This window comes from Mustela putorius, unplaced genomic scaffold (assembly GCF_011764305.1).
Source record: "Mustela putorius furo isolate JIRA1106 unplaced genomic scaffold, ASM1176430v1.1 tig00004033_pilon_pilon_pilon, whole genome shotgun sequence".
NCBI lineage: Eukaryota > Metazoa > Chordata > Mammalia > Carnivora > Mustelidae > Mustela > Mustela putorius.
The window spans coordinates 2929338-2949814 of NW_025422169.1; the positions used below are offsets into that span (position 1 = coordinate 2929338).

The 20477-nt window shown below is 45.6% G+C and overlaps 1 protein-coding gene across 5 annotated transcripts in view; it reads left to right on the forward strand.

The window, feature by feature from the left end:
• SFMBT2 (Scm like with four mbt domains 2) overlaps nucleotides 1–20477 on the forward strand; it is a 229218-nt gene that overhangs the window by 148038 nt on the left and 60703 nt on the right. For all 5 annotated transcript variants that reach the window (XM_045072350.1, XM_045072351.1, XM_004757948.3 and 2 more), the window contains 2 exons: nucleotides 13284–13366; nucleotides 19653–19779. In XM_045072350.1, coding sequence (XP_044928285.1) covers nucleotides 13284–13366; nucleotides 19653–19779 — 210 coding nt within the window. The remainder of the gene's footprint in view (nucleotides 1–13283; nucleotides 13367–19652; nucleotides 19780–20477) is intronic.

The following is a 20477-nucleotide window of genomic DNA, read 5'->3' on the forward strand; positions in this document are numbered from 1 at the left end:
GGGGGAGGCGATTCCCTGGAAGAATAAACTTACGGCGGGATTCCAGTAGCAACCCACAAATAATATGGGGGTTCCGCGCTGTCCTTCTCAGCTGGCCAGGGACTGGATTACGGGTATCGTTCACCATGTTGGGGGGCTAATATCCTGGGGGAGGTTCCAGATGCCTCGTCCCAGATGCAGCCTCTCCTGCTGCTCTGCCTCGCTGGTCTGCCCTGTGCTCCGCTGGGCTTCTCTCCCGCTCCGTCCTCCACGCTCACCCCCACTGGGGGATGCCTGTTGAGTGTGTCCACCTCCGCCATTGACCCTTCTTGTTAGGGGGCTGCGGTGACAGAGCGTGGGCTTGTCACAGTGTGGTGAACTTTTAGAGACCATGGTTTACCCTCTTGAACATGCCTAACTCATTTTGTCCTCAAAATGAGCCTGGCCTCGGGACAGGGCTCCGTCACAGAGAGCTTCCGGGACCCACCTGAGGCCACATCACAGCGCTGGTAAGTAGCGAGGGGTCGGCCTCCCAAGTCTGTGTGGCCCTGTGATGAAGACCCCAGTTCCTGAGGCCTTGCATGTGCCTCTGTGTTGGTCCTCATGGGCGACTCTGGCCAGATTGCCTTTCAGTTTTCAGGACTGTCACATGAGACACCAACGGGACTCTGCGAGTGCTCGGCAGAGTCCAACAGTGACACGAGTCTAGGTATCTTTATAATCCTCTCTGATGGTCCTACAGCATTTCCAGTGTGACGATCTCCTGGGAACAGATCAGGGAAGTCTTTTTCTGCTGCAGAATCTAGCGACAGGTCACTTGCTGTGTTTGAAAGTCCCGTGGACCATCTCTAACCTTGTGCTGGCTAATAGAATCAGAGCGTTTGTGCGGAGGGGTCCCTGTCGTTGAAGAAAGACTTCTAGATACCCAAAATGCTGCGTGGTTGGACTTTCTAAATTCCCAAGTAGTAACAAGATATATTTAAGAATTTAAAGAAAAAATGAGTTGGGTGAACAAAAGGGGAAAATATTCGTGTATGCATTTCGGCTGCTTGATTATCCCATTAGGCAGGAGTTAAATGTCTCCCAGATTTTTGGTTTACCAAAATGTTTACCAAATGTTTACCAAAATGTTTACCAAATGTCTATATTTTAAATATATTTATTATGAAATTTAAATGTTAGAAATATGTTTTGGAAAAGATAATGTTGGTGTAATTTGGATACTTACTTAGAAAATGTGTGCGCCTATTGGATAATTGCATTCCATGATATTTGGAAAAATATAGTTGGAGAATTACAGTTCTAGGGAATAATCTTTTCAAGTGCCTGTGGTTATAGCAGAGTCTTGGCTTTAATTACTGAGCTCCTATCATTTTGTGGCAATGTATTTGTTGGATATTTATATATATGTTATGCACGTCAGTAAAATATATTTGTTTTTGTAATTAAAGCAAAGTAAAATGAAGAGGTGCTACTGGAGGTTTCTGTGGTGGTGATTTTATGGTTTCCTCATGAGGTAGTTTGTCACATGGGTTACGTGTCAACAGCAGGGCTGGGGATCCTTCTGTAGAATGTTTTCAAACCATTCTTTGCTTTATTAACATACAGACATAGATGCTCTTCTTATAAAAGTTATTCTGAGCTTTATACATAGGGTATGTAGGATTTATTATACATGTTGAGAAGTGAGTTTCACTGTTTTCTTGTGTGTATGTTTTCCATGAACATATTAACATCGTTTGGATTTCCGTTAGAAATGGAAACACTGCTTACAGTTACCATGTACTGCCTGGTCCCCAAAAGATAGCCTACTCGCTCCCCAGTGGGAAGCAGCTATCAAACACGAGATACCTGGTGGTCTGGGAAGATTTGCAAAGAACATAGACCCATACCTACATATTTTTGACTTTATTTCTTAATTAAAAAAAATAATCTGTCTCCCGACTTTAAGGACTGAGAGTGTGTAAGCTAGAACCTATAGGCAGGTTTCAGTAGGTCTCTGGGAGAGCCAATGCTTTCCTGGTAAGGAAAGGGCAGAACCTTGGAAGTTTTACTCCATTCACTTAAAACCAGCGCAGGACAATTCAGTATTATAGGCACTATAAAAGGTAATCAAGCGAGTAGATAAATCAGCTAAGCCAAAGTGTATATAGGTTATCAGCCGTGACTTGCTGTTTTTAAACTACTTGATTTAACCTCGTTGGCGTGTCACGTGAAGGATGAGGCGTAGAAGGAGAGGGGCCAACATCCCGTCCAGGGAGATTTCGAAGGAAATATTAAGCCTTTCCTTTGGTTGCAAGTCTGTTGTCAAATGGGTGTGCAAGGGCTGGAAGTGATCTGCTCATTCCAGCACCTGTCTCCGCTGTTTGGCCGCTAGTAATCGGTGCTTCCATTGTTAACGTGACTTCAGAGGTAAAGGTGGGTTTTCCATTCTTACTGAGATGCAGAGTAGCGACCCCTCATTGGTACGGTCTTTTCCTAAAGAAAAGGCCTGGACACTGACTGATGAACTTTCCCCACTTGGTGATCTGCTATCTTTCAGACCTACCAGAGGGGACAGAAAACAAATACCCACACTCCTAAAGCAGGTGCTGGCGTTTGGCCACATTTGATTTGGGTTTTTATTTTATTTTATTTATTTATTTATTTATTATTATTTTTTAAGGATTTTATTCATTCATTTGACAGACAAAGATCACAAGTAGGCAGAGAGGCAGGCAGAGAGAGAGGATGGAAAGCAGGCTCCGTGCTGAGCAGAGAGCCCGATGTGGGACTTGATCCCAGGACCCTGGGATCATGACCTGAGCTGAAGGCAGAGGCTTTAACCCACTGAGCCACCTAGGCGCTCCTGATTTGGATTTTTAAAAAACTAAATGAGGTGTTATAGAGTAAAGAAGACTGGGTCACCTCTGACTGTCTGTTGCTCCCACTCAGTGTCTGTTCGTCGGTGAATCCCGTTGGTATTTTGGGGATCTGACTGTGTGTCATCACAATCACCCTGGTCCAGGCCACAGTCAGATCTCTCCAGGACTACCCTCGAGCCTGATGGTTGGCTGGTGCTGTTACAATGTACCCGTTAAGATGCCCGTGTTTTAAGATGTCCCTTTGGTCCAGAGCCTGCTGCCTCACTCAGTGGCAAACGCAGGTCACAGTCCCAGCCTCCGGCTCCCCCTCGTTCCCTGTCTGCCTCATTTCCTAAGATGCCCTCCACCGCAGGCCTTGTCTTTCCCGGGACGTGACACTCGGTCCCCTTATGCGTCCATCTCCCTCCTCCTCCCTCAGTCTCAGTGGAGGTGCCGTCTTCCCCGGGGCGGTCTTCCTTCGCTCTCTTGTTGAGTATCAATTACAGATCCCCCCCCCCAACATATGTCACCTCCTTCCCTGTATGGCCTCGCTGCACAGAACTTCTTAGCATGTCAGATGCAAGTCATGTAGATTTTACTTCTTAGTCCTGTTCCGTGTGTGTCTCTCCGCTGCAGCGAAAGATCCGGAGAGCTGAGATTTTTCTCCGGTTCTGTGCTCATCCCCAGCGGCTCTTGGGCAGTGTGTGTTGAGCGTTGAATGAATTGAAGTCCTGCCTATGTTCTGTGCTCGACCCTTCCCACCCTTCCTGTCCGCCATGACTTCAGCGTCCCCCATCCTGTCCGCCCATGACCATACCCACCTTCCTAAACCTGTTGTGCTCCCACAGCATGACTTGGAGGCTCTCACTGCTTGACAGCAGATCTTTTCAACACGTGCACACAGTAGGACGCCACGCCTCTTTCTATGTGACCCTCGCCCTGTAGCGTCCTATAGATATTTCTCCACGTTGGTGCATATCGATGATTCATTCATTTTGCCTGTTGTGTGAGCAGACCGTGATGCTTGAAACCAGTGAGGGCCTCTGCAGGTTGTTCCTGGTTTCTGTGTTGTGAATGACATTCAGAAGTGCCTCTGCGTACATGTGCCCGAGTGGGAGCGGTCTCTCTGAGGATGCATCCAGCTGTGGGATGGCTGCTGGGGCTCACGTTTCGCATCCTCCTCACTATCCTGAGTGTGTTGGGCTTGAACATGGCCCTTCCGACGGCTGTGAAATGGGTCTCCTTGTTTCGCTTTGACGTCCCTAATCGCTGGCCCGGTGGAGAAGTTCCTCGTTGGCTTGTTGGCAATTTGTATTTCGTTCCCATTGTTGATTATACTTTTTGCCCTTCCTCTGTTGATTATGGAAGTATTTATATTTGAATATGAATGCTTTCTTTGCCTTACACTCACCACGTGTCAGAGTCTAGCCTGTGGCATGTTGCTTCACTTCTCATGGTATTTTATGTTATATTGAAATATGAAATTGTAATGTCAGATACTACCAGCCTTTTCCATTATGATTTGTTTATATGTCTTTAGAAATCTTTCTTTACTGATGTTCCTCTGTGTTTTCTTTACAAATCTTGAGGTTTCATTTTCTGTATTTAGCTCTTTTTAATGTGCTTGGAGTGAAGTTTTGCATGGCATGAGGAAAGAAAACAATTTTATATTTTCTCTGAAGTTGAATTGGATTTTCAGATTCACCCGTTGTCTCAGCATCATGAATTGAATAGTCCGTGATTTCCTCTCTGATCTGTAAAGCCACCACTGGCAGACAGGGAGTCCCGTAAGGGGTGAGGACCTTTTATCTGTTCTTACTCTGCTTTGCTGGTCTGTTTGTCCATCTCGCATAAATACTTTTTCCTTTATGTCTCGATATCCATCAGGTGAATCCCTCCACTTTTTCTTCCTTTTCAAAATTATCTTGGTTGCTTTTGGCAGGGTATTTTTACAATTTGGATTTTATAAGAATCAGTTTGGAAGATGCTATTAAAAGTCCCATTGGATTTTAATTGACAGTGTGTTGGACTTAATTAATTGAAACAAATTGACATTTCACTATATTATCTTTTTATAACTTTCAGTCTTCTGCTAGAATTTTTCCAAGGTACATTTTGCTTGCTGTTGTGAATACGTTTTTGTTTTTTTAAAAAAATTCATTTGTTTTTTTGTAATGACTGTGGCCAGTATAATGGAGTACCACTGGTTTTTGCATGCTTATGTCCTATCCAGCCGCCTTTGTAAGGCAGGTCCCCCCAGAGCAGTGTGTGTAGGATATGGACAATCTGACTCTCGAAGGTTTTGTAAAACTAGCTTATAAAACCATTTGGCTGGTGTTCTAGTTTGTGTTCTGTTGATTATGAATTTATTTCCTTGAGTGATTAAGTTTAGTCATGGTTACCACTTCTGTTTGAGACAATTTTGGGAATGTGTACATATTTACAGAATTATCTGCGTTTTTTGGAAGATTTTATGTATCTATTTGACAGAGGGAGAGCAAGGGGAGTGGCAAGCAGGGGGAGAAGAGGGTCGCCGCTGAGCGGGGAGCCCGATGTGGGACTCGATCCCAGGACCCTAAGATCTTGACCTGAGCTGAAGGCAGTTGCTTAACCCACTGAGCCACCGAGGTGCCCCCAGAATTACCTGCTTTAGCTGTGCTTTCAAATGTATTGTCAGTATTCTATTAGGTAAACTAACTGTTCAACCGTTAAATATTACATAAAATACATATTACATTTCTGTTTGTTCCATAATTTTCTAGAAGGTTCATCAAAATATCATTGTGAGATTGAGGCTTTGTCATCTTGTGTGTGTGTGTGTGCATGTGTGTGTACATGCGTGTGCGTGTGTGTGAAGCATGGTAGGACATTGAAGTCTGGGATTTGGGGGCTCGCTGCTGTTGACCCTCGTTATCCCTAGTCGGTTATTTTGTTTTAAACCCCTTTTTGACGCTCATGTTCGTTTGTTCCGTTATATGGGTTGTGATTTTCCACTGTGAACTGGTTTTCAGTGGTGGTGGTGATTTCTGTGGGAGTTCCAGAATCCTTAGAGCAAAGTACTTCCTTCCATCTAGCGTGGTGTTAGGGCCTACCCAGTGTTGTAGGATTTTTACAAGTCCTGGAAGTATTTATTTATTATTATCTTTATCTCCCCCACCAGAAAGTAAGGATTTTAAAAACCAGTTTTACTCACTTCTGTATCCCCATCACCTAAAACAGTGCCTGGTACATGGAGGTGTCCCTGGATATTCAAGGAATGAATGAATGAATGAATGTCATGTTAATATCTCAGCTTGTGCTGTACAAAATTGTAAAATGGTACAGCATGCCCACATGGGCCTCTGGCTTGGTGGAGCATGGCACTCCTTTCTTCTCCACTTACTCGGAGCCCTGGGCTGGGAACAGCTGTGTCTGCCCCTTCTCTCCTGAGTCTGTCTGGTTCTATTGTCCTGTTGTCGCAGACCAGGCATCGGACGGGGACCAGGCGTTTTGTGATCGTCTCAGCCCCTGTGGCTCTGCTCTCTCCAGTCCATGGCTGTTTTCTACCCTGTGTGAGCTCCGAGCGTTCACCGGAAGGGTCAGCTCTGCCTTTGTGGCCCTCGTGGCTTTTTTGGAATCTGGAGATTTTCTTCTCTTTTGAGCTATGCAATTGTTTTTATTATTACTATATGCCATCCCCTTCCGAGAGCGTCCATCCTGTTACTGGATTTGGAAGTCTGTTCTCATTTCTGGCTTTCTGATTGATTCTTGAACAAAAATTCTCTTTTGATTGTAAAGAATTGGGGGTGTAAAACTGTTTGGGTCATTGTTTTATATCTGAAAATTTTCCAGTGTTTGGAAACAGCCTCTCTCCTTGCACTTATGCCTCAGTCTCGTTCAGGATGCTTGCCATGGCTTTGCCGTTGGCTGATACTTTCATGATGGTGGACTGCCTCCTGGGGACACGTCCACACCTCCTAGCATTATGGTTATGATTCAGATTAATATTTTGTGACAAAGAAGTGTATCAGGTGTCATAGTGTCACCTATTGATGTTAAGTGCATTTCAGCGTTGGTTTTTATTCTAAAAGATGAGGAAGTTGGCATAGCTCAGGTTTATACTAACTTGATTATTTATTTTCACCCTTTTTAAAAATTTTCCATGGTTCTTTTGTCTCTGCATTTTTCTATGAATGTAAACACAGAAGAATTCAGTTGGAAATGAATGTGTGTGTTTTAAAGATCTGCACCGGGGGGACTTGATTGAACGTCAGCTGGGGAAGTGAGGGAGCCGGCAGACTTCGGGGGGTGGGTGTGGGGTGTGGGGTGTAGCTCTTTAGCAAACAGCATGGGTAAAAGGAAGGGCTTTAGTCAGGTGCGAGTGTCTTTTGCCTTCTTGCCTGTGAGCCTGTGCGCAGACTCACGGTGAGTGGCATTGAGGGGACGTTGGGAAGCCCGGCTCAGGAGTCAACAGACTGGTTCCCGGGGCTCCGCCTGCGCCCTGACGTTTGTGGTCCTGCTTCCTCACCCGTGTGGTGTGGACATGCCTCCTGCGTCTACACCGCGTGCTGTGAACATGCTCTGGGGTGGACCTCTCGCTGTGGGGTTGTGTTCTTCAGTGGTGCGGTGGTGTGTCTTCCCAGGTTTCTGTCCCAGGTCTCCAGGTCGGCCTCCATCCCGGAGTCCCTGTTCCCGCACCGTGTGCATGTCCTTCTCAGTGGCTCCTGGAGCCAGGGGACAGCTGGACCTATTTCATCATCTTCTTACCCTCAATGAACCAGGGGCCGGCAACTTGGAGACTCAGGGAAAAGTGATTGAATTAAATGCATTTCCTTGTTTGAACAAGTGTTACTACTTTTTAGGACTTCTGGGGTTTTTTGTTGTTGTTGTTAAAGATTTTCCTTTAAAGATTTTATTTATTTATTTGACAGAGAGTGAGCGAGCGAGCACAAAAGGGGGTGCAGCAGGCAGAGGGAAAGGCTGACCTCCCCCGCTGAGCACAGAGCCCGATGCAGGACTCGACCCCAGTTCCCTGGGATCATGACCTGAGTCAAAGGCAGATGCTTAACTGACTGAGCCACCCAGACATCGCTTAGAGACTACTTTTTTAAAAGAAAAATTTATAGATTTAATAATGTATTCATTCTTTAAAATTTTGAGAAAAAAGGAGAGAACTTCCTGTCGTGAAGAAACCTCTTTTGGTGTATATGCTTTCAGACTTCTGTTTCCCAGAATATGTAACTTTGTGTATCGACTTGCTTATTTATACATACCAATTTGCCACTTACTTGGCAAAATGTCTCCTACATTACCTGACTGGAAAGTTCCATGATTTGCAGGTAAAGAAATGATTTAAACACATCCCCATTGTTTGTGTGTATTGAGCTCATCTGCTTTGATGCATAAAATGTTTGCACAGCAATCCTATTATTTCTGTAGGATGCTTCATAGTGGAATTACTGCTTTTTTCTCACAGCTCACTCTGCCCAGCCCTGCAGCACACCCCCCCCCTTGCTCTTTCTAGAACATTCCAGACATGCTCCTGGAATTTCACAGTTGTTGGCCCCTCCCCCGGCCCGCCCTTCCCCCAGATGGCCACAAGGCTTCCTTCCTCAGTTCCTCGGCCTTTGAGCTTTTCTTCAAGACTTACAGCCCTCCCTCTGCCCCTTCTCTGCTTCTCTCTGTAACGCTCTGATTGTCTGACTTTTTATATTTGTACATGATGTGTCTCCTCTCATTGAAATGTACGCTTGCCTGGGGAAGGGTTTTTGTCGTCTTTTATTTCGCTTCTGCATGCCCGGTACTAGAACTGTGCCTTAATAGGTACACTGAATCAGTGCTTTTAAATGATTAACTGTGTGTGTGAGCAAGTGGCTTGAGTGGAGAGGAGACACCTTCTTAAAGGTTTTGACGCATTGCCCAGTTGACATCTGGGGTGGTTTTTTGAGTGATATGCCAACTGGAAATGCATAAAAGCACCTGTTTCCCAACAGTCTTTACAGTGGTGGATTCTTATTATTGTCCTCCATTTTGCCAGTCAGATAGATGGCAAAGGTGATTTTTTTTTTTTTTTGCTGATGTTATTTTTGAAGATTGTATAATTTTTTCATATTCACTCAGTATAGAAGAGCAGCTCTTACTCTGTCTCTTTTATTACAGAAGGATGTCTTTTTTTAAACCCTTACTCTAACCTCTACCCTACTATGATTGTCTCATGGTTGTCGTGGTTCACTTCCTGGTGCAAAGGGCATGAGACTACCATGATTATGTAGGGGGTGGTTGTGGTGATTCACTTCCTGGTGCAAAGGGCATGAGACTACCATGATTGTGTAGGGGGTGGTTGTGGTGATTCACTTCCTGGTGCAAAGGGCATGAGACTACCATGATTGTGTAGGGGGTGGTTGTGGTGATTCACTTCCTAGTGCAAAGGGCATGAGACTACCATGATTGTGTAGGGGTGGTTGTGGTGATTCACTTCCTAGTGCAAAGGGCATGAGACTACCATGATTATGTAGGGGGTGGTTGTGGTGATTCACTACCTGGTGCAAAGGTCAAGAAGACCGCCATGATTATATGATGTTGTCATGATTCACTTCATGGTGCTGAGGAGAGTCCTGATTTCCTGTAGAAGCTGGATAAAATCAGGATTCTGTTAGCAAAGGAGAAGCTGGAGGTTGGCTCTTGGGAGGTGCTCATGGTGTAGCTCAGGTCACATGTGAATTACCTCTTCGTTGGTTGACTAGTGCCTTATCTTTTATAATGGAGCAAAGGCACTACACTTGTAAGTAATTTTTATTGAAATAATTTATGATCACTATCAAGACTTGGAAAATACAAAGAGACAGAAGAAAAAAATATCCATGCGTCCCACCATCTAGATAACTGTGTTGTTAATTACCATTACTAAGCTTTCCTTACATTTCCTTGGGTCTTTTTCTTTGCATACTCTTCTATAAATTTGGTAATTCTGTATATGCTTATGCCAGGCAGTCTTTCCATCTAAACCTTAGCAATAATGTTTTCATATTTTTTTTAATAAACTGTGTGTAGTTTCATGCCTGTATGATTTTCCATGGATCTTGGATGAGTTTCATTTCTGTTCTGATCTGGGAGTGTAAAGTGGTCCCCATCCCCAGATTGAGCAGTAATAATGCCATTGTGTGTATCTTAACGTAGGACACTTTTTCAGTTTTCAGGATTGTTTTGAAACTTTTGTGAAATTGTCATGTCAAAGTTCGTGAACATTTTTACTGCCTAATTGTTTTCTAAAAGAATTAACCACTTGTGCGTCCAGTAGTGATGTTTGCAAGTGAGGCTGTCCTGTGCCCATTAATTTGTATTCTAAGGAAATGGGTCATCGACCTGTTCTCTTTTGGACCCGTAAGAGTTGGAACTTCGTTCAGAATAAACACTAATAAAAGCTTAAATAACTCCAGTGGCCATGGTTCAGCGGTCCCCTGTGGCAGCTTGTTGCAGATTTTAATAGCCCAAGGGGTTTTGATTTCCTTTTCTTTCCCCCTCTGTTATTTTCCTCCCTCCTGGGTTTACAACATGTTTTCCTAGCTACAGTTAAGCCTCAGTACTTCTTGTTCTGTCTTTGTTGATTAATGAGTATAATTGACCCCTGTTGTCTCTATTATATAAGCCACAGCAATTTGTTTTTATGTAGCAGTTATATTCTGAGCTGTCACAAAACTGCCTAACAAAGAGCGAGCTCATTATCAGCCTGAAGGAAAAGAATTTTAAGTGATGAAGTGAATAAAGGTTCCCAAGAGGAGGGAGGAGGAGGAGGAGAGGTCTAGGCTGTTCAGATAGTCAAGGAAATGAAGAGCTTTGGGGGTAGAATCATCCATCGTTGTGTGGGTACCCGACAAGTCTTGGTTCTGTCTTGAAATCATTCTATTAAAAATGGCTCCCCGTAGAGCGAGTCTGGAAGACGGGATAGAGAGGGATTGAACATAGGTCTAAGAAACCAGAGAGCACGACATTTGATGGACTGCGTTGAAGCCCATGGGAAGTTCACGGTTATAAATGTGATTATAGAAAGCCCAGCTCATGCCTCTGTGGGGGGAGTAGAGGTGACTTCTACGTTGGGAAGTTTTATCTGACTATAAAGAATACCCAGGTTTCCATAGTATATCAGAAAATGGGTTGTTACTCACTTTTATATATATTTTTTCCTATATGGCCTCCTCCCCCATGATCTTGATGAAATTTTTGTCAGCTCACAAAAGTTACTAAGCAGCAGAGGCCCAGGGAAGAGACATCGGAACGGAATGAGATCTTGCCCTTAGTGAAGTCAGCCTGCCACAACCCCAAACAAATGGGGTCCTGTTGCAGGATTTATCTTGTCTTCCCCTATTCCGTGGAGAGCTTTTAGGAGGTATCTTGTTTCATAACCTCTCTTTATCTACCCTGCCACATTTTTCTCAGAGGAAAAAAGGAAGGAATTAACCACGGAAAGATGGGAAAAAATCCTAAGTAGCCACGGTAGAATAATGAATAATGGTGGCTCTCAGTTATGAAATGCAACAGCTAGAGGTGCCTTAAAGATCTTCCCTTAGCTTTGTGAATAAGGGAAGTTGGGCACAGAAGGTTCCAGTGGTTCTCCCCTTGTTTCACGCAGCTCTGGGGAGAGCTGACTCTCAACTCCCAGATGTCCTCCTTGGATGCATCACATAGATTCTCAGCATTTTGAGCTGTCTTTGGGCAAATTCTTCTGTTCTTACACATTAATATAAAGATTTGCTATCAAACAGCTCCAGAGAAGCCATTCCCCAAGTGGAGGTTTTATTAATCGTAAAGAAACTTGCATGATCTCGTTGAAAACACGTTTTGTTTGTAAGTGTTCAGAAAAAAGGGGATTTGGTCCCTTCCAGAAACTTCTGATGAGAGGGTCCCTTCTGGAAACCCCTGCCAGAACTGTCCATCAGGCTCTGGAGAGAGGGGTTGGCGGCAAAGACAGGTGGAAAAGCTTTTAGAATCTCTTCAAAACTCTCTTCGATGAATACAGCATCTCAAAACTTGAAGAATTTTAACTCCTTGTTGGATAGAAATGAGGAGTTGTCAGCCTTAATCGAATGATAGGGATGTCTTAGGAAGAAAAGGGGGGGTTACTTCTGCCACTCATGGCCAGCAGCAGATCAGAGGGCCAAGGGTCAGGCTCTGGGCCAGAGGGCAGCTGCCTTCTTGGTTAACCCCATCTCCATCTTCTAAATTGAGCTTCCCTAAGGAAAAGAAAATACTGCCTTGTACTTGGGAGTACAAATGGAGGGAGGAGGCAACCGAGATCTTGACTTTCTTCAGCGAAGAATTCCTGGAGTCACTTTGCAGCTGTGGGATTTAGGAACTACAAGTCCCCATGTTAAGTGAATTTGCAGGTGTAGGATTTACGATGATATGGGGAAGAAAAAATGGGGACTTGGCTCAAAAACATACTTAAGAACTCCCTTGTGGATTTATTTTCCATACGCCTAAACCCATCAAGAGAGAGTGCTCAAGTGAAGGTTATGGTGACATTTTACACGGTTTCCGTTGATCCCAATGGCTTCCACTGCTGTCCTTTGTTCACAGGAAATGCAAATGACACTCACAGGAAAAGGTGTTTCGCTCTCCAGGTTAAACTGTACCCCCAATGCTATGCTTATTTTAAGATTTGGAACTGTTTCCTCTTCCCATGACATTCCCAAGCCCTCCCATGTCTTATCACGGTGGTCATGACTTGACTCTTACTTGTGCCCCTCCTGCCACATGAAATGAATAAAGAATGGGAAAAATCCACCTTGGTAAGATCTGTATTTCGTTAAGTGTAGTATGTGGGAAGAGCTGTGTCTCGAACCCCCTCCCTCCAGGTCTCCAGTGTGCCCCTCCAAATCCTCACCCAGACTGGCCTGACTTGGCGGATTCTCTCCTTCCTTCCTCCTCTGTGGTGCGCCCCCAAGGCAGGGCCGTGGCTGCCTTCCGTGCCTTTCCAGGCTTTCTGGGGAGAACCTCAGCCCCTTGTTCGCTAGGTGTCCACTTACTGAAACTCTTTAAAAAACCGTCCCCCAAGGTGGTGTTTTCCGGTAAAGTCTCATGGTTTCCACGACGATACCACGAAGCAAGTTCTCGTGAACTCAGGATTTACGTAGAAGGAGGAGTTCCTGTAGATTTCTACAAACGTGCTGTGTGGGTGTGTGGTGTGTAGTATCCTGGCTCATCTGCTCTCCCCCAAAGCAGATCGGGCCCCGCGTCCCACCTTGGCCTGGTTTCAGGGCCCCTATTACACTAGCGACGGTACACCTTCCGTGCATGTTGGACTTCACATTTTCCCACGTGCCCCTCGGAAATCTGACCTGCTCTCTGGAAGCAAGGAGTACTTCACCTCTGGGGCCCTGTCTTGGACCTCTTGTTGTTTTAATGAGAGGCCAACTCTAAAGCTGTTCGTTTGCTCGGAGCTTTAGCTTGACTAAGGCTGTTCTGTCTGTGTTTCGCCCCGCGCAGGTTACTCCGGCCAGGACTTCGACTGGGCCGATTATCACAAGCAGCACGGGACAGAAGAAGCCCCTCCCTTCTGCTTCAGAAATGTAAGCAGCTTGGTTCTTACTACTCCTTCTCTCCCAGAGGGCGTCTACCATCAATTTTGTCGGCTGCTTTCTATTCCCTGGGCGAAACTAGAGGGCTGCCGTGGACCGCAGGAGCATAAGGCTTTTGTAGTCCTGAAAAGTCCTCTTTCGGGTTGTGTATCAGGGTGACTCTGGGCCGTAGTCACAGAAGGCAGTCCAGGGTGTTCCTGATTGGCACATGCTTATGACAGTGAGTCAACAGTGAGTCTCAGCCTCCCCGGAACCCTTGACTCCATCATCCGAAATCCAGTGAGCAGGTAAGGAAAGGGAGGAAGGAGAAGCTCATCCTGCTTCTCAACACGGCAGCTGATACTGGCGTGATACATCATCCACCTTCCTTCCGCTGGTGAGAACCAGTTCCTCAACCACACCTTCCATGAACGAGGCTGGGAGATGTGCCGTGGCCGGGGAATTGTTCCAGCCACGAGTCTGTACTGTAGACAGGGGAAGACACGTTTGGGTGGCCCCCTGTGCCACCATTGCATGGGTATTTGCTGTGTGGGGCATACTGTGGATAAGCCCATCGATAGGAGACGCTCTGCCCTTGAGCTATCTTCCCAGTATGTGATCGTCAACTTCTTTCCTTGGCTCACTTCTGTAAGATGCTAGCCCAGCAGTTCTCTGCTTTGCTTACTTTACGCCGCTTCCTGGTTCAAGTAGAGCTGTTGGCTTGATGGCCCATGAAACAGCCCTGTGTGAGTATGTGAGTGTGTGTGAGTATGTGAGTGTTTGTGTGTGTGTGAGTGTGCACATATGTGTACTCGTTTAGATATAGGAGTTGGTCGTATAAAGTAGCTTATAAATTATTGAAACCTTATCAGCCCTAGGAACTATGAAAAGGGATCTGGATTATTATTTCTGTTTTGAGAATGAGGCATAAATATATAGCCTTGTGTGTTAAACATGCATTCAGTTATGGAAGTTAATTCTTTATGCTAAAAAAAAAAAAAAAAGACTCAATCCTCCAGTTGGGGATAGTGGATAGTACAGAGAGAGCGAGCCGCTAAATCAAAGACCTTTTCTGGGCATGTGCTCCTAGCGCTGCTGACTCCTTGCCACTCCCTTACCCCCTATCCCCCATAATTTGGACTGCGGGGCTCATAGCACATGAGAACTGAGAGGCAGAGGGGTTGGCTTCCTGGAGACGCTCAGTAGCAAGCATGAGCCAGAAGTGGATTTCGAAGAATGAAGTAGGTTGATTGGCGGGCCGGCTCGTACTCACGTACATGGAAACACGGCAGCGGAAGAGCTGGAAACCAGGGCTCCTGAAATGACCAAAGGGCCTTTCTCCTGGCCGAAGCTGCGTTTGCATAAAGGTTCTTCTGCAGTGTGGAAAGCTCCTCGTGGTGAGTTGAGGCGGTAGGACGGGAATGCTGTGTGGGCAAGTCACCGTGAGGATAGCCGCGGGTCAGCTGCCGGGGCTGATCACGTCCCAGAGCGTCTCACTAGACTCTTTACCAGAGTGCCATCTCTTGTCACAGAGTCCTGGCCTCGTCATCTTTCACTTAGGATCATGGACATACTTACCACATTCCCCAAACCTCCTGGAGTTGTGCTTTCTGCCCGACAAAGCCTGCCTCTCCAGCCTTGGGAAGGAGGGAAATCCTGCCATGTCCCCTAGTTTTGTACGTCGGGAGTGCTTTCTTCTGTGACAACATGGTTCCACTGCGGCTGCTTTCCACCCATCCTCTGCTCCGGTTCCGCCGGCAGCTGGCCATGTGCAGTGTTGCCGTGGAGCAAGTAGCCGCATCCCCAGGTGGCCTCTGAGCTTTCAGGATTTAGCTTCCACAATGAAATTGCTCCTAATGAATATGCTGGCGTATTCATTAGGAATGCACTTGTTACAAATATGCCCTCTTTGTTTCTGGCCCTCCGTTTATTTAATCGACAGGGTCGTTATCAGCCTGTTGGCATGTGCATTGCATTACCGATGCTTTGCTGAATTTTGTTAGCTCGCTACAAGTGCTCTTTAATGGAATGCTTATTATGAATTCATTTTTTAATCACACATCTTGTGTGTACGAGAGGAGAGGTGGTGTGGAAGTGGATTTCCCTGGGGACGTTTAACAATCTCCAGGCAGGGCTGAAATGGATTGACACAGCCAAATGCTTAGTAAAATAAACTCACAGGTAACAGTTTTGCTATTGATCTTTATAAATTACCCTCAAGCAGTGAGTTGAAACGAAAATAGGTTATGCGGTTGTCGCTTTCCTTTATTAAGGAGGATAAAATGCATTTTAACTTACTTAGAGGCTTTTCAGGCAGGCTATCGAGTCGTATTATCAAAAAGAAGCTCAATACATAGATGTGGACGGGGCAGGATGACTTGCAGAAAAATAACCCACCTAAAATCTCTGTGTTTCCTATTTCCAAAGAAACATAAAGGAAAAATGCAAATTGCTTTCTTAACATTTGCTGAATAATTTTGTTCCAGTTACATAAAGATAACATTGCATTTACAACTTAACCTGCATATGAAGAGTTGTGAATAACCTCAGTTTCTCCCCATGGGTCACGCAAGGATGTAGTCTCTGTTATTCACAGGAACCTGTTAATTTCAGTTGATATATTTCAAAATAGATGTTTTCAGTATTGTAATGTCTGATTGAAATGTATAGTAGTGGATGGCTTTGGAAAATTTTATATTTATTTAAAAATAATGCTAAGAGGGAGTTTTGCTTTGAGTATTGGCTGAGTATTTAGTGGCTGAATTGACCCTCTGGCAGTTAACTATAGATTCTGGACAGGATACCAAGACAACTACCTTGGGGGTGTGGCGAATGAACAAAAGTGAGCAGATCTAGAGGGGAGCAGGTCGCTTGGAAGGAACACGATGGGTTGTGTGATTTACTCTTTTTTCAGACTTTTTTTTTGACAGCTGATGTATGAGGTAACAAAACCAGCAATATAAAAATCACAGTCTGATGAACCAGATAACAGAATTTGGGCAATCCCAGCTGTTGGAAAGTGAAAGGAGTCACAGACAAGGAAGAGCCAGGAGAGAGAACCACAGATTCTGTGTATAAATCCTGCTGAAGTCTTTTTGGATTGTGTATTTTCCAGGCAAACTCCAGGCAGCCTAGTTAAGGACAAAAGACTGAGTGGGAATTTGAGCTCCTTCTCAAGAGACAGGGTGTGTAGTTTGAGTCCAAACAAGTTAATTGCTTGCTAAAAGAGAAAAACCAATGCTTTGGGGAAGAATATAACACAATCCAGAGTCTCTGCCACATAACATTTAAAACATCCAGATTTCAGAGTTGCTCAGCATATGAAGAAATAGGAAAATTCTCAGTAGAAAAGATAATCAATGGAGACCAAACCCAGCATGACCCAGATGTCAGAATTAGCAGACATGTTATTTTAAAGCTCCCATTAAGACTAAGCCTGGTGTAAAGCAGTGATTCCCAAAGTGTGGTCTTTAGGCCAGCAGCTCCAGCATCACCTGAGAACTTGTTGAAAATAGAAATTCTGTGACCTTACCTCAAATCAAATGAATCACAAACTTTGGAGGAAGGCCCAGCAGTCTGTTTTTTTGTGTGTTGTTTTTGTTGTTGTTGTTATTGTTTAAGATTTTGTTTATTTATTTGACAGAGAGAGAGAGAGAGCGCACACACAAGCAGGGAGAGCAGGAGAGGGAGGATGCAGGACTCAGTCTCAGGACCCTGGGATCATGACCTCAGCTGAAGGCTGACACTGAATCCATGGAGCCACGCAGGGGGCCCCCAGCAGCCTGTTTTTAAAAGGTTCCCCGGGTGATTCAGATATATCCTAAAATTTGAGAAAAAAGTGAATGAGAAGGTAGGAAGTTCCAGAAGAGAAGTAGAAAGTATAAAAAAGAGAAATTCTAGGACTGAAACATACAATACCTAACATAAGCAAATTCATCAGAAGGCTTCCTGACAGAATGGAGGAGACAGGGGAGAGAGCTGAGGACTTTGAGGATAGAAGTGATCCTATCTGAAGAACTGAGAGAGAAAGAAGATTGGGTGTGAGGAACGAGAACAGAATCTCAGGGACCTGAGGGACGATATCATATGTAGTTGGGAGACCTAGAAGAAATGGCCACAGAGACTACGGAAGAGAAAATGTAGGAAGAAACAATGGCCAAAAGTTACCAGAGCAGCTGAAAATACTAAATGCACAGGTTCAGGAATCTCTGTGGGCCCCAAGTAGCATAAATAGGAAGACACCTGGCATAGTCAAACGGCTGATACCCAGACATAAAGAGAAAAATCTTCAAAGCACCCAGAGAAAAAATGGTAGATCCCAAATAGAGGAACAGCAGTTTGCATGACAGTGAACTTCACATCAGGGACAAGGGACAGCAGAAGACAGTAAACCAGTGTTTGTAGAGTACTGAAAGAAATCAACCACCACAGCTAATGCTCCCCGAATGAAGAGAGAAACGGATTCTTCACCAAGGAAGATAGACAAATGACAAAGAAACGTGTGAAAAAAAATGCTCCACATTTAATTTAGTGCAAATTCAAGTCATGATTAGCAAGCACCGGACATGTGTTAGAATGGTTAAAATTGGACAACTTGCCAATACCAAGTGGTGCTAGGGAGGACGTTTAGCCACTGGAATGCCCCACACTGCTTGTAGGAATGCAGTATGATCTATGGAAACTAATTTGGTGGTTTCCTACAAGGTTTAACATACATTTACCATATGGTCCAGCAATTCTTTATCTAGAGAAATGAAAGCTGCACTCTGGGCTGCATTGTAGTCCCCCAAATTCATACAGTGGAAGTCCTAACCCGTAGTACCTCCCAGTGTGACTGTATTTGGAGTTAGAGCTTTCAAAGAGATAATTAAGGTAACATGAGGCATAAGGGGGAGCCTTAATCCAGTAGGACTCGTGTCCGTATCAGAAGTGGTAATTAGGACACGGACCATGCATGGAGGAGAGAATGGAGACAACAGAGCAAGAAGGCCGCTGTCTATAAGCCAAGGAGAGTGTCCTCAGAAGAAGCCAACCCCACGACACCGTGATCTCAGACTTCCAGCCTTTGGAACAGCGAGATAAATTGTTACTGTTAAAGCCACCCAGTGTGTGGTATTTTGTTATGGTCTTCCAAGCAGACTCATAAACTCCGTTCACACAGAAACTTGCACTTGAATGTTTATGGCGGTTTTATTCACAATCACCAGAAATTGGAAACTGCTCGAATGTCCTTCAACTGGCAAATGGATGGACTGTGGCACGGCCCTAGAAACTACTCAGCAGTAAAACAGAACGAACTACCCGTTCGTGGAGTAGCATGGATGAGTCCCAGATGCATTTTGCTTCAGTGGAAGAAGCAAGACTACACAGTGTGTGGATCCATTTAAAGTGATCTCGCGGAAGAGGCAACACTCTCGGAAGAGGACACAGGTGCATGGTCCTGACACGGGGAGCCAGGGAGGGACTGATCACCAAAGGGCCAGTGCAAAGGCTTTTGGAGGTGAAGGGACTACTGTGCCTGTTGAGAGAGGTTATCGCTGCGGGACTCTCTACGCGTTTATTTAACAGCCCGAACCCTCATGGAACGGGGCACCAAAAAGAGTGAATGTTCCTAGGTGTGTTTTTTAAGAAGCGAATTTTAATTAAGAAAATAAATAAAAGGAAGCCAAAGCCACCAATTAAAATAAATACGGTTTCAGATAAAACTGTGGGATGTCACCACCAGCTGACCTACACTAAAAACAGCGCCCAGGAATGTTCTTCGGGCCACAGGACAGGATGCCAGAGGGAGACTCGGGCCGCCTCCCTGCCCCGACGAATGTGCCCAGGCCTGCCGCGCCTCCAGGGAAGGAGGACAACTGTGCGCCTCGGTGCCGGCGTAGAAGTAAGGGCGCCTGTGGGGCTGGGCAGAGAACCGACCCATCATCTCCTCCTACAGATCTCGGTAGGCACCTGCGGCGTGCCCGCAGAGCTCTCATTCTGGGATGCAGATGAGGTCATGGTTCTTCTCCGACCAACGGCGGCAACCCTGTTTGATGGATGAGCGCTGCGTGCCTGTGTGCGCCTGCGCGAGCCTGTGCGCCTGCGTGGGTCTGTGTGCGCCTGCGCGTGCCTGTCTGCGCGTGCCTGTGTGCGCCTGCGCCTGCCCGTGAGCGCCTGCACATGCTTGTCCGCGCGTGTCTGATTGCGCCTGCGCGTGCCGCTGTGCGCGCATCCCCGCTTGGCCCGCGGGCCGCTCGGTGCCGCCCCTGCTGGCTGTGCCCTGGCTCAGGGTCCCGTCTCTCTCTCTCTCTTCCAGACCACGTTCAGTCGGGGTTTCACGAAGAACATGAAGCTCGAAGCCGTCAACCCCAGGAACCCAGGAGAGCTCTGCGTGGCCTCTGTGGTCCGCGTGAAGGGGAGGCTGATGTGGCTTCACCTGGAAGGTAGGCCGGCCGCGCCCCGCCCCGGGGAGCCTGGGCCCGCCTGGAAGCCGCGGGCTTCGCGCTGCTTCTCGGGAGGAGCCCCTGTGCCTTCCTTGCGCGGCGGCGGACCCTGAGCCGGGCAGGGATCTCCAGCAAGGGAAACTAGTCAAATATAAACCTGGTCGGAGGCGCGCGTCTTAACGAGGAATCTCCTGAAGTGAGGTGCTGCGGTGACCTCGTGGCTGGAGCACGGCGGCCCTTTACATCTATGGTCATGGACGCCAGGGCCCCAGTCAAGTTAACACGGGTCACTAAAACTGCGATTTCGGGTCTTGGTTATTATGAGGATATAATTACATATTTGCATTTTCATATGAATAATACCCTTTTGTTTGGTTCCTTCCACCGATGTTTAATTTTACCTTGAAATAGTCCCTGGAGATGACTTTCTCCCCAAATATAATAATACACGAGACTTGTTTGTTGAATGATGTTTAGACTGTTTCTCATAGCTCCTTTTTTTATATATATATAACTCTGCAGATAATTCAGAGAACATTATGCTTTATAAGCGGAACCATGATCAGATTTTAGATTGAGCTAGAACACTGTGGGTTTTTTATAGGTTATATTTTAAACGAGAAGGAATTAAGTCTGATCTGTAAGGTTTGCCCATTTTTCCGTGCTCTAAATTTTTGCTGTTTGTTTTTTTTTTAATT